The 12,462-nt window shown below is 66.4% G+C and overlaps 1 protein-coding gene across 1 annotated transcript; it reads left to right on the top strand.

Moving 5' to 3' along the window:
- LOC119249771 (zinc finger protein 383-like) lies at nt 1-10,369 on the top strand. Its single transcript, XM_037517247.2, has 4 exons — nt 1-59; nt 2,325-2,451; nt 2,897-3,043; nt 6,446-10,369. The coding sequence occupies exons 1-4, from the start codon at nt 27-29 to the stop codon at nt 7,747-7,749; spliced, it is 1,611 nt and encodes a 536-aa protein (XP_037373144.1). The 5' UTR covers nt 1-26; the 3' UTR covers nt 7,750-10,369.
- The last annotated feature ends 2,093 nt before the right edge of the window (nt 10,370-12,462 follow it).

Here is a 12,462-nt window from a genome sequence, read left to right as displayed (position 1 = left end):
CGGCCCCGACGCCGCTGCGCGGGAGGATGCCCGCCAGCCCCCTGCCTGCCTGGAGCAGCGTAAGCTTCTCTCCCCTGGGGGGGGTACCCAGGCGCCCCTGCCCCCCGGGATGAGACTGTTTCCCCGAGGGGACGGCTCCTTGGGGGTGCTGCTCTCTCTGCTGCTGCTCCCACTGCTGCTCGCAGCCGCCGCCTCCAGGAAGCCTCCCCTGGCCACCTCCTCCCGCCGCTCCCCAGCCTGTCCTGCTCCATCTCCTTGCCCGGAGCTCCCCGGCTAGGCTCGTTCATCCCCTCCCAGACGAGCAGGGGCTCCCTCCGCCGTCCTCCGACACCGCCCCCCCAGCCGGGAGCCCGTGTATCCCAGGCTGGCATCGAGGGACACTCAGGCTCTGTCCTGGGGCCTCCTGTGCCCCCCGCTGGGCTGCTCTGCCCGGGCCCAGGACGCGCACTGCAGGGCGAGAGGCCGGAGGACAGCACCGAGGCTCCCCTGGATGGGAGCGGTGGGGTGTCTGCCCCCACCGGGGGGAGCAGCTGGGGAGGCACCCCACGCGCAGCCCTCCAGGCCCCGCAGCTCCCGCAGGCCGAGCTCGTCTCTCCGGCGACACCAGCCCCGCGGGCAGCGAGTGTTTTAATTTTGCGAGCGCAGGTCTGTGGGCAGCGGGGAGCACCCCACAGGTGGGCGGGGGAGGGGCCGCCCCCAAGATCCGGTGATTGGAAAAGCGCTTCGAACTCAGACCTTGCGAGGACAGATCCCCCCGCGGGCGGTTCTGTTCCCTGCGCTTCCTGTTCCTGCCTCAGTTTCCTCCTCTGCAGCGCGGCCGGCAGGAGCCCGCCCCAGGCGGCGGCAGGACCGTGGGTCGCGGTTGTGCCCTTCAGAGCAAGGCCCGGGGTGTTGGCAGCAGAACGAGGGGAGGTCGCTGGCCCCCGGGGGGCCCTCGGCTCCCAGAGCCCTGAGTGCGAGGAGACCCGCCTCCCGCCGCGCCCGCCCCGCCGGGGTCAGACTGGCCTTTGTCCTCCGGTTCAGGGGCGCGGGCGGAGGCCGGAGGCCAGTCGTGAGTGTCCCCAGATCACACGGGGCTGAGTGAGTGTCCACCCCGCAGGGTCGCCCTGACCGTGTGCCCCGGCCCCCCCCAGTCGACCCCACCCACGGGCTAACGCTCCCTCCCGTCTGGCTCCTTGAAGCCGCCTGCGGGCTCCTCTGCCCCAACCTCCCCCTCCCCCTCCCCCTCCCCGCCCCACCCCTTCCTCCCTCCCCTCCCTCTTCCCTACCCCTGCCCCTCCCTCCCCTCCCCCCAGGCCACAGTCTGAACGCGCAGTGCAGGCCCGTCCTGAGCGCTGAGCATCTCTCCTCCGGCGCCCCTGGCTGCGTGGGGCACTCGGGCGCCCGCTCTGGGCCGGAGCGGCGGTGACGCAGGACGGGGTCAGCCCGCGGCCCAGCTGGGGTCTGTGTCCTGGCGAGCAGCTCAGCCCCCCCACCCCGCATCCCTGCCTCTCTGTGCCAAGGGCCCCCAGGGGCGCTGGCGTCTGGCCCCCGGGCCGGGTCAGACCCACTTCCAGGGTGGAGTCCTGCTGCTGCTCACGCCCGCGAGCTCCCCAGGGCCAGAGCTGCGGGAAGGTGCCCCGACTGGCAGGCACCCTCCCCGCGGAGGACGTGGTGCCGTGCGCAGCGCTGACCCGCGCCGGGAGTCCATGTGCCCAGCGCCCGCCTGTGATGGCAGAGGGCGAGCGAGCCTCCCAGCCCGCGCCCGGCGGCCCTTGCACACGGGCGAGCTGGCACCCTTGGGCGCCGGCCGAGCGGCGGGCACCGAACAGGCACCTTGCCGTGTCTTGGTTCACTTCAGACTCAGACCCCGCGGTGGTGCGGGTGTCCCTAGTAACGAGGTCGGAGACTGGAGGCCCAGAGGCCTCGCCGCCGGCCGGGCCGAGCTTCCAACCCATCCATTCTGGCCCCGGGTCGCCAGCGGGCATGCGGCCCACCACGTGGCAGCCGGCTCTGCCCGCCAGCTTCTCTGAGCGGGTTCTGGGCGCGGGCCGCCGGCGCCATCTACTCGTCTCGCCCGCCGCGGCCGCTCTCTGGCGCCCAGCAGGGCTCGCACACAGTGGGGGCACAAGGGAGAAGCCGACTGCCCACGCGCCTTTCAGACCTCGGCTTCGAGCACGTCTTGCCGCCGCCCTTGTGGCTGGAGAGCCGCGCTGTGCCCAGAGCCGGAGCAGGGGGCTGCAGCGAGGGCCGGGCGCGGGGGACGGAGGGCGCCCCGGTGCCCGCTGGCTCTCCCGGCGAGCGCGGGGCGGCCAGGTGGACGAGAGTGGGGGTTGCTGTTGCAGGGACCCGTGTTCTTCAAGGACGTGGCCGTGGACTTCAGCCCGGAGGAGTGGGAGCTGCTGGCGCCGGCCCAGCGGGAGCTGCACCGCGACGTGATGCTGGAGACCTACCGCAGCCTGGTCTCGCTGGGTGAGGGGCCGGGGGGTGCCGGGCGGGGCGGGCACTGCCTGCCCTCGAGACCCGCGGTGCTGGCCTTGTCCCGGGGCTGCCTCTGGCCACCACGCGCGGCGGGCGGCCCCGGAGGACCCAGCATGTCCTGGTCACGCAACAGTCGTGGCCCGTGAAGTGGTTCCGTGCAGCCTGGAAAGCCTGCCTCGTGCCCGCTGGCCCCGACGACCCGTGCACAGCGGCCGTCACGGTGACCAGCGCAACCAGGAGTGGGCGGCACCCACGGAGGGGCTCTGCTTCCCGGGAACTGCGGGGACCCCCAGCCTCAGGGGCTGAGCTGGTGGGAGGTGGAGGCTGGGGGGCAGTGACCCCGGCCCCCGGGGACCCTTTCCACCCACGGAGAGGGTGCACGCGTGTGTTCCTGGCGAGGGGCGCCCATGCTTTGGCTTCTCCCTCCGCGGCGCAGGGCATCAGTTCTACAAGCCGAGGCTGATCATGTGGCTGGAGCAAGGGCAGGAGCCTTTCCTCAGGGCCCCGGCGGCGCCTGCAGCCCCCCGGCCGAGTGGCTCGGGCACCAGCAGTGGCGGCACCAGCAGGGGCGGCGCCCGCGCAGGTGAGCGGGGCCGTGGGACCCCCCAGGCGCCCACGCACTGGGGGGCTGGGGAAGGAGCAGCACGGGCCGCGTCTCCTTCCGCCCGTCGGGTTCTGTCGCTGTCAGTCTCCCGCCGAGGTCGCTGCCGTGGGCTGCGCGTCTCCGTCCCCTGGCGGCTCACCCGTGTCCTCGCCTCAGCGACGCGTCGTTGATCTGTGGGCCCGTCGTCGTTGTCTTCTTCCCCGTCGGCGCCTGCGGGCCCCTCTCTGGGAGTCGTTGTCCACCCACCACCCACCCCCCAGTCACGCGGCCTCCGCCCACCGCGCAGGGAGCCGACGGGCGCCAGGCAGGGAGGATCACCCTGGCTCCTTGTCTTTCCTGCTTCGGGCGCGCCTTCCCGCGGGCTCCCGATCTTCGTCTTCGTGCCGAGTTCGTGGGTCTGTGGCTTGCTGAATTCCCACCCCCGCTCCAAAATCCTTCACTGTGCTCCTTGGTAGAGAGGACCCCGTCGCGAGTGGGGAGGGAGCCGAGGGCTGAGCAGAGCCGCGCGTGGAGGCTGCTACCCATGTTGGGTAGCGTTCTGGCCGGGGAGGGCCCGGTGGACACGGCCTGTTCCGCGGGAGGACTGCAGCGAGGGCGTCGCGGGGGGAGCCCGCGTGGGCAGTGATGAGCGCGGTCGGGGTGAGGCCACGGAGATCCCACCTGCGGGGTCAGAGTGGCTGCGGCTTCCTCGCGGAGCTTCCGGGGCGCAGGGACCTTCAGCGATGGGGCCACGGCTTGTCCCGCCAGAGGGAGGGAGCGTCCGGGCACCCCCCAGGGAGCAACGGGGTGGGTGGCCCACAAGCCCTTTCCTTGCAGCAGGCGCCTGGGCCCGGCAGGGGCGCCCCGCCTGGCCCTGTGAGTCGAGGCCTGGACGCTGGCGGGAGGCGCTGCAGAGCACCCTCCAGCGAGGCCCCGTCAAGCGGGAGAGAGCGAGGCCTGGGGAAGCCCCGGGCCCAGCCGCGTGTCCCGAGCGGGGCTGGGCGCTGACTCCGGAGCCCAGGGCCGCAGCGCGTAGCCGGTCTCGAGGCCACGGGGACGCCAGGGGGACGCCAGAGCCCCGCCCGGCGGGTCATCCCTGTGCAGGGGCGGGGGTGGCCAGGGGGATTGAGTCAGTCAGCAAGTGGGTCCCGAGGGTCGGGCCTCGCCGGCGGGTCTGACGCGCCAGCTGGAAGGCGCGGGGGGCGCCGATCCAGACGGAGACCCCGGCCGGGCTCCAGGCAGCCCCGGCGTTTCCCCGACCAAGCGTGGAACCAGGTTTTCCTTTCCTGACAGTCCGGCGCCCCCTTCTCTGCCCACCCTCCGGGTGGCCCCAGGATGCAGGCCCAGGCTCACTGCCCCCCTGGGGATCCGGGGCTCCCCGGCCCACTCGTCCGTCCTCTCTGTCCCATCGCCGGCACAGCCCTCCCGGGCGGGCCCCGCCCTACGCGCTTCCAGGGGCCCCGCGGGGACACCGGCATTGCTGTGGCGACACGAGCCCGGGGTCCCCTGGACTCTGTCGGGGCACAGGAGCAGCCTCCCATTCGGGGGGTTTGGGGGGCGCAGCACGGCCGGGATGCTCCTGCCCTCCGGCCGGTCACTTCGCATTTTCCGGGCAGTGGTGGTTCTGCCGGGGCCGGCGCCGGCTGCGGGGACAGGACGAGCCGGGCGGGGACGACTGGGAGGCCTTCAGGCCGGTGTCCGGAGTCGGCGCGGGGACGGGAGCGAGCGTGGGGGCTGTGGCGGGGCCGCGGGCGGGTAGACCCGGCGGTGGCGGGCGCGTGCGTGACGCGTCTCTGGCTGTAGCTGAGGAAACAGGACGCGACAGCCTGTCCTGGCGGTGCAGCCTGCGCCCCCGCCGGGTCCCGGGGCTGCCCCTGAGCGCTGCTCTCAGCGCGGGACCCTCCGTGTCTCTTCCCCTCAGCCTCGAGGGCGGCGCTCGGGTCCTTGTGGGAATTTTCTTTAATGGGCTCTTTCCTCCCGAGGTCGCTGCCCCGACATCACTTCCGTTCTTCTTTCTTCTGTGGCTGATCACCTCCCCCTGGGCTTTCGCCCTCCTGCTTTTCACTTCCTTTGGAAAACATTTTCTTCTGAGACACACCCCGCCCAGGGCGTTGTGTGACTCAAACTGAGCAGCCCCGGGGCATAGGCCTGTTGGGGGGTCCTCACCTGCTTATACCTGCAGGTCGGGACCCAAAAGCAGGCACCTCGGAAAACAATGACTGGATTGATTCTCACGGGGACTGAGAAAGGGGCGGGGAAGCGTGGTCACAGGCTGGCACGTGGCGGATGTCGTGTGTCGTGCTGTGGCGAGCTCGCACTGAACAGACCAGGGTCCAAGCCAAAGCCGCTCGTGGCGAGTGGCAGCTTCTCCTCACACACTCCTCTTGGCCAGTGGTTTAACTTGGCAAAAGGCCAGCAGTTTATCTGGTCAGAAGTCTCAGCTTGGCCCTATTTCACATCAGCCCTGCACAGGGGGTGGACTTTGAGAAGCTCCACTTATTTTTTTTTTAAAGATTTTTTTTTTAATTATACAAGAGCCGGGGTACAAGCCAGATGCACAGGAGGGTGAGAGGCTTCACCAGAGACAGAGCAGGGAGCAGAACAGGAAGACTGGCAAAACACACCGCTGAGGGGAGCAGCGGGTGAGACAGGAGAGGTCTGCTCGCCATGTGCATTGCTCCGAGGCCGGCGGGGATCCAACCGGCACTGCAGAGGCTCCGGACAGCTTCATAGTGCTGCGCTCAACCTCCTGCACCACCAGGGAGGCCCAAAAGCTTCACTTTTTACCGTAGAGTTGACACACAGGGGTGGAGTCTAGAATGTTCCACCCTCCACCATTGAATTGGCTGTGAGCACCACCCGCCAACTTGGCAGTTGCTCTTCACAGTTACATGATGACTCGATATGGGCGGGCATCTAAATGATGACCACAGAGAGGTCCTCAGCACTTCTGTTTAAGAAGATTATTAACACCATGTTGGGGCGACCCATTATGAGCCCTAGTCAAGCTACACGTTTATGGTTGTTTTACTTGTTTGCAGGTTTTATGCTTCAACCAAACTTTTTTCAAAAGATTTATTTATTTATCCATACAAGAACTGGGGTGTAAGCCAGAGGTGGGAGGGGTGAGAGGATTCACCAGAGAGAGTGGGGAGCAGAACAGGCAGATCCACTGAAATCCACTGCTGAGGGGAGCAGCGGGGAGACAGGAGAGGTCTGCTGCGCCCTGTCGGTCAGCTCCCTGGCCGGCCAGGGATCGAACTCATGCTGTGGTGGCTGGCAGTAGCTTGATAGCACTGTCTTTAACCCTTGCGCCACCCGGGAGGCCCGCAACCAAGCATTTTTAACAAAGATAAAAACAATGGCCTACAAATCCATCTTGACACTCTACATCTCTTTCAGACAAGAAAACCAAGCCTACTCCAAAGGCATCGTTTCCAAAGTCAGGCACTTCTAAGTCCTCATCTCTGGGGAAGGCGAGAAAAGCCACCCAACAAGGTGCCAAGACAAAAAAGACTTTGGCAATTAAGGACAGGTCACCACAGGACAGGCACAAATCGGATCCAAGGCCGGCTACAGGCTCGGGCAAAAAAAATCCACCTGGCACAAAGGGGCCTGAATCTGTGACCTCGAGGGACACCTTGAGTCAACCATCAACAAGTGTGACGCCACAGGGCACCCCTGGGGGGCAGAAGACCCCGACAAGAGATACTCATGCGAAAACAGCAGGCACAAGCTGCACAAAGCACCATCGTCGGATAGTCAGAGTCGGGAAACCTCACTTCAAATGTAAAGAATGTGGGAAAACCTTCAACCAGACCCTGCACCTCATTGAGCATGAGCGTATCCATACTGGAGAGAAGCCGCACAAATGCGACAAGTGTGGGAAATCCTTCCGGCACAGCTCCTACTTCTTCACGCACTACAGAATCCACACGGGAGAGAGGCCCTACAAGTGCAAGGTCTGTGGGAAAGCCTTCAACAGCAGCTCCACCCTCAACAGCCACTACAGGACCCACACAGGGGAGAAGCCCTTCCGATGCGATGAGTGTGGGAAAACCTTCAAGCAGAGCACAAAACTCACTCGTCACCGGCGCGTGCACACCGGGGAGAAGCCCTACCGCTGTGAAGAGTGTGACAAATGCTTCAGCCGCAGCTCCTCCTTGACAGAACACAAGAGAATCCACACAGGGGAGAAGCCGTACCACTGTAAAGTGTGTGGGAAAGCCTTCCGCTGTAATTCCCATCTGTTTGAGCACCATCGGATTCATCAAGAGGAGAAGGCCAACCAGTGTAAAGAGTGTGGGAAAACCTTCCGCAGCGGCACCCACCTGGTCGAACACAAGAAGATTCACCACCCGTTGACCCGGAAGGAGTGCCAGCACTGTGGGAAAGCCTTCACCAGGAGGGCGGCCCTAATCACACACCAGAAAACCCATGGTAAGTGCCACAACTCCCGGTGTGAGGGATGCAGGAAGTCTCGGGGCCAGCCAAGCATCCAGCGACACCAGCGACTGAATGCCAAAGACAAGCCGTGCGTGTGCCCCGACTGCGGGAGATCTTTCATTGACAACTTAACACTCATCAACCACCGCCAAGCCCACACCGTGGAGAGAAATTATCCGTGCACCAAATGTGAGAGGAGCTTTGGGCAGCTCTCCTCCCTGGCGCTGCACCAGAAGATGCATTCCAGGAAGGGGGACTAAACTCGGGGCAGGAGAGCCTCGGCTGGCGCGAGGGACGTCATGGTCCCCAGAGAAGTCAAATTGAGGGTACTGACACGAGGAATAGTCCCTTATGTGTCATGACAGGATTTCTAGAGTAGACCCAGAGTTCTCGTTTGGGGGCGATGGGACGCTGTTCCTTGCTTGGATATTTGGGGGTGTTCTTGATTGTCCATCTTGGTTCTGCTACTGCCTTTACTGGGTAGCTACCCAAGGCACCTCTCAGTATCTCAGACCACACGGTGCCCCCTCCCCTGAACGTTCCAGCTCCAGATGCCAACAGTGGCGTTACAAGTAACTGAACTTGAAAAGGAACTCAGCGTCTTGTTGCTGTCCATACAGTCCTGGGAACTGCATGTGGCTCTTCACGTGTAAATTCATCAACATAAATACAAGTTTCTCTGCCACACCAGCCATGTTCGTGGCCAGGGGTGCTGGGGGACAGCACCAGGACCTGGCATTTCCTCTCCCTGGAAGATTCCATCCGTCTCAGCATCCCTTGGCCTCTCTCACACTATCAGACTTCTCAAGCAGTTCCGAGAAGGGTGACTGTGGGAGCTGCGGAGCAGGGGAGGCCCAACGCAGCATGGCAGAGGGGATCTTTTCATAAATGGTGATTAGAGACTCTTGGCATCTGTGGATGGTTCTGGGAAGGGGATTTGATCTTTTGGGATTGGCCAATACCCTGCCCGAAGGACACCCCCTTCTTCTTGGAGCTGGAGAACCGACCCGTTGCTGATAATGTGGTTGGCCGATGCCAACATCACCCCTGGCACTTTCACCTGGAGAGGAGTCCCGTGAAAAGCAACTAACCTGAGCCCCACCGACAGGTGGGAGGCCCGGGTGCGCTGACCCTCCTGCTGCTTGCCAGTGGTTACTATTTCAACGTTTGCATGAAAATCAAGCCTCTTTTGCTATTTTTATATCACACTCTTTCAAATTCTTATGATCCAGATTTCCACAAAACGTCTTTTCGAACAAGCGGGGAGCTGTTTGTATTTCTCTTGCATGTCTCTGCCCTTTGGGCAGACAGAGCTTTCCTGAGGCAGGAGCTGGCCCAGAGGACGCTGTCCATTGTGACTGGACAAACTCTGGCCCAGCTTACTGCCTTTTTTTTTTGCAAATAAGGTTTGACCGGCACACCCACACCCACTTTTCATGGATTGCCGATGCTGCTTTTGTGTTTGCGGCGGCAAACCCGAGTAGCTGGGTCCGAGCCCCGATGGCCCGTAAAACCGTATTTGCTGATATGCTCGACACAAAACGTTGACTGAGCCCGGCTCTGGGCTTACAAGCAACCGAGTAGGTTGGGAGGGTGGGGGTGGTTCGAAGAAGAAGAGAGGCGTCCTGGAGCTTCTGCTCTGCACCGAGACCCCCGCTGTCCGGCCAGCACCCCAGCACGCATTGTCGTGTGTGTGGGGTCCGAGTGCTCAAAGGACACCTTGGACAAAACACTTCTTACCCTGATTTCGTGCCCACACCATTCCCTTTCACCTAAAAAGCACCGCTGCGGCCTTCTGAGGTGACCTCACGGAAGCGTCGTGGGGCACAAAAGGCAGCCTGGACAGCCCCGCCCGGCCGTGGGCGACTGGACCCCCGGCCTCCTTCGTCTTCTTCTGCGCTGACATCTTCCTTTCCAGTGATTTTCACGATCCTGGCCAATTTCTGGTGGTTTTTTTTCTGTGGATTTCTGCTGGGGCGCCTGGTCGTGTCCCCATGGGGCCCCCTGTCAGCAGCGGCAGGAGCTGGCTGTGGCCGTGTTGGGGCCACGGGCACGACCACGTGGGACACGGTGGGACTGGGTGGAGTGACTGAGCCCTGGTCATTTCTGTCAAAGGGGAGGCAGGGCCAGAGGGACGTGTGTACACGCATGCACGTGCGCCATGCGCTCATCCAGCGCGCGAGCCTGTTGTGAAGCAACCAGAGGGCGGTGGTGACCTGGCAGAGTCGACACTGGGGGCACGGTGGAGGCAGGAGGCTTGGCCTGGATGGAGATGCGCTTTTCATCGTGCGACGTCCACGCCGTTAGAAGTGGCGGGCACTGCAGAGGCCGTGGCCCTGACACCCACATCCCCACCAGGGTCTGGACTTCACAGAGACGCAGCTGGCCCTGGAACAGCAGACCACGTGTCCACCCGGGAGCCGGAGTCCGGGTGATCAGGTCTGGGCACGAGGAGCCCCGACGGGCAGCGGCGCCCGCCCTCCTCCAGCCTCCCTCTGCGCTGGCCGGCTCGCCGGAGCCCGCCCTGTCCTGGGCCCTGCCGTGTGACCGGCGGGGCCCTGGGCTGGGGAATCCTGGGTCCCGGATGAGCTGGTGGCACCGAGCCCCGAGCTCGCCCGGGTCCGCGGCGGCTCCAAGGGCTGGGAGCTGCGGGCTGACGGCAGCATTTTCTGTAGAGTATAAGAATCACAGTATTCGGACAACAGCGTAGCGTCCATTTTACATAGCCTTGTGCTTCGCCCTTGTATCTTAAGTCCCAGCATGTACTCGCTCTAGACCCGCTCTGCGTTCCGCCCGGCCGAAGCCTCGGGCCGCGTCTGAGTGGACGGCCAGCCCTTGGCGGCCGTGCCCGGAATAAAGCAGACCCGAGGGTCGCCTTCAGCGGGAGCCGCCTGCTCTGTGGTTACTGCAGCGCCGCCCCCAGGGCCCCGCGGGAGCCCGGAGCCCCTGGCAGAGCCCCTCCTCCAGCAGGTCCCGTGTGGGGAGTCACACCCTGTCAGGCGTGGAGACAGCGGCGCTGGGGAAGGGCCCTGAGACCGGGTGCAGCCCCAGCAGAGGCTTGGGGGCCTCGGGGTCTGGGGAGCCTGGGGGTGTGGACCTGGGTCCTGAGCCCCTGTAAAAACTGCTCCTTCTGAGCTGGGTGGGGGCCCCTGAGCAAGTACGGGGCCCCATCCTGTCCCTGAGGGGCCCTGGGTGCCCCCAGCATCCGCGGGGACCCTGTGCCCCAGCGGGGAGGTGCACCCCTGCCGGCTCCGGAGGGGCTCACGCCGGAGCTGTGGCCAGTGCAGTGCACTCCGTGTGGGGGGGGCCGGGGGAGCCCCCAGCCGGTGGAGGGTGTGCGCGGAGCCCGACTCAGCAGAGGCTCCTGTGTGGGGGCAGCCCCGATGTTCCCGCTCTGGCCGCCTCCCGCCACCTGGTGGGGAGAGCCGGGGGAGGCCCCGCCGCGGGCAGGGGGGTCTCCAGGCCGGCGGGGACTGGCCGGCGTGGGCCCGGGAGGGGCGGCCAGGTCAGGGTCGGGGCGTTACTAGCTGGGTTGCGTCTAGGAAAGTAAATTGTTCGAGACGCCCTAAGGGCACTGGCGGGGGGCTGAGGGGGGGGCAGAGGGTCCAGGGGTCCCTTAGGCGTCCTGGGGTTCCCAGGGGGCTGCGGGGCTGCATTCCCGGCGTGCGAGCCCTGGCGGGGCTGGGGGGCTGCCGCCCGGGGCCGCGCGCGTTCCCGGACCTGTCTCCGCCGGAAAAGCAGACGCGAGGGTCGGGTTTTGAGCGTGTTTCGCGCGCCGGGGAGCGCGGAAGGTCCGCGTGCGGTGCGGAGCCCACGGGCCGGCCGCCAGGCACCGGGGGACGGGCCGCGGCGCCGTGGACGAGGCTGGAGGCCGCGTCCCGTTCAGGCCGAGCGCGGCTCAGGCGGACGCGCGGGCTCCAGGCCCCGCCCGCTCGGGGTCGCCCCGGCCAGGCCGAGGCTGCCCCCCCCCCGCCCCCCTCCCCCCCATCCCCGCGCGGATGCGCCCCGACTCGGGGAGTTCAAGGGCGGCGGACACTGGCGTGGACACGCAGCCGCACACGCCCCCGCTGAGGCAGGCGCGCACACGCGCACAGGGGCACACGCGCGCACGGGCTCACGCGCACAGGAGCACACGCGCGCACAGGGGCACGCGCGCACAGGGGCACACGCGCACGGGCGCACACGCGCACAGGGGCACACGCGCACAGGGGCACGCGCGCACAGGGGCACACGCGCACGGGCGCACACGCGCACAGGGGCACGCGCGCACAGGGGCACACACGCACGGGCGCACACGCGCACAGGGGCACACACGCGCACAGGGGCACACGCGCACGGGCGCACACGCGCACAGGGGCACACGCGCGCACAGGGGCACACGCGCACAGGGGCACACGCGCGCACAGGGGCACGCACGCGCACAGGGGCACGCGCGCACAGGGGCACACACGCGCACAGGGGCACACGCGCGCACAGGGGCACACGCGCACAGGGGCACGCGCGCACAGGGGCACACGCGCGCACAGGGGCACACGCACACAGGGGCACACACACGCACAGGGGCACACGCGCGAACAGGGGCAGGCGCGCACAGGGGCACACGCGCGCACAGGGGCACGCGCGCACAGGGGCACACGCGCGCACAGGGGCACACGCGCGAACAGGGGCAGGCGCGCACAGGGGCACACGCGCGCACAGGGGCACGCGCGCACAGGGGCACACGCGCACAGGGGCACACACGCGCACAGGGGCACACGCGCGCACAGGGGCACACGCGCACAGGGGCACACGCGCACAGGGGCACACACACGCACAGGGGCACACGCGCGCACAGGGGCAGGCGCGCACAGGGGCACACACGCGCACAGGGGCACACGCGCGCACAGGGGCACACGCGCACAGGGGCACACGCGCACAGGGGCACACGCGCACAGGGGCACACACACGCACAGGGGCACGCGCGAACAGGGGCA

The sequence above is a fragment of the Talpa occidentalis genome, unplaced genomic scaffold (genome assembly GCF_014898055.3).
Source record: "Talpa occidentalis isolate TD23 unplaced genomic scaffold, MPIMG_talOcc4v2.1 talOcc4.17, whole genome shotgun sequence".
NCBI classification, from domain to species: domain Eukaryota; kingdom Metazoa; phylum Chordata; class Mammalia; order Eulipotyphla; family Talpidae; genus Talpa; species Talpa occidentalis.
This window is presented reverse-complemented; position numbering and strand designations above follow the sequence as displayed.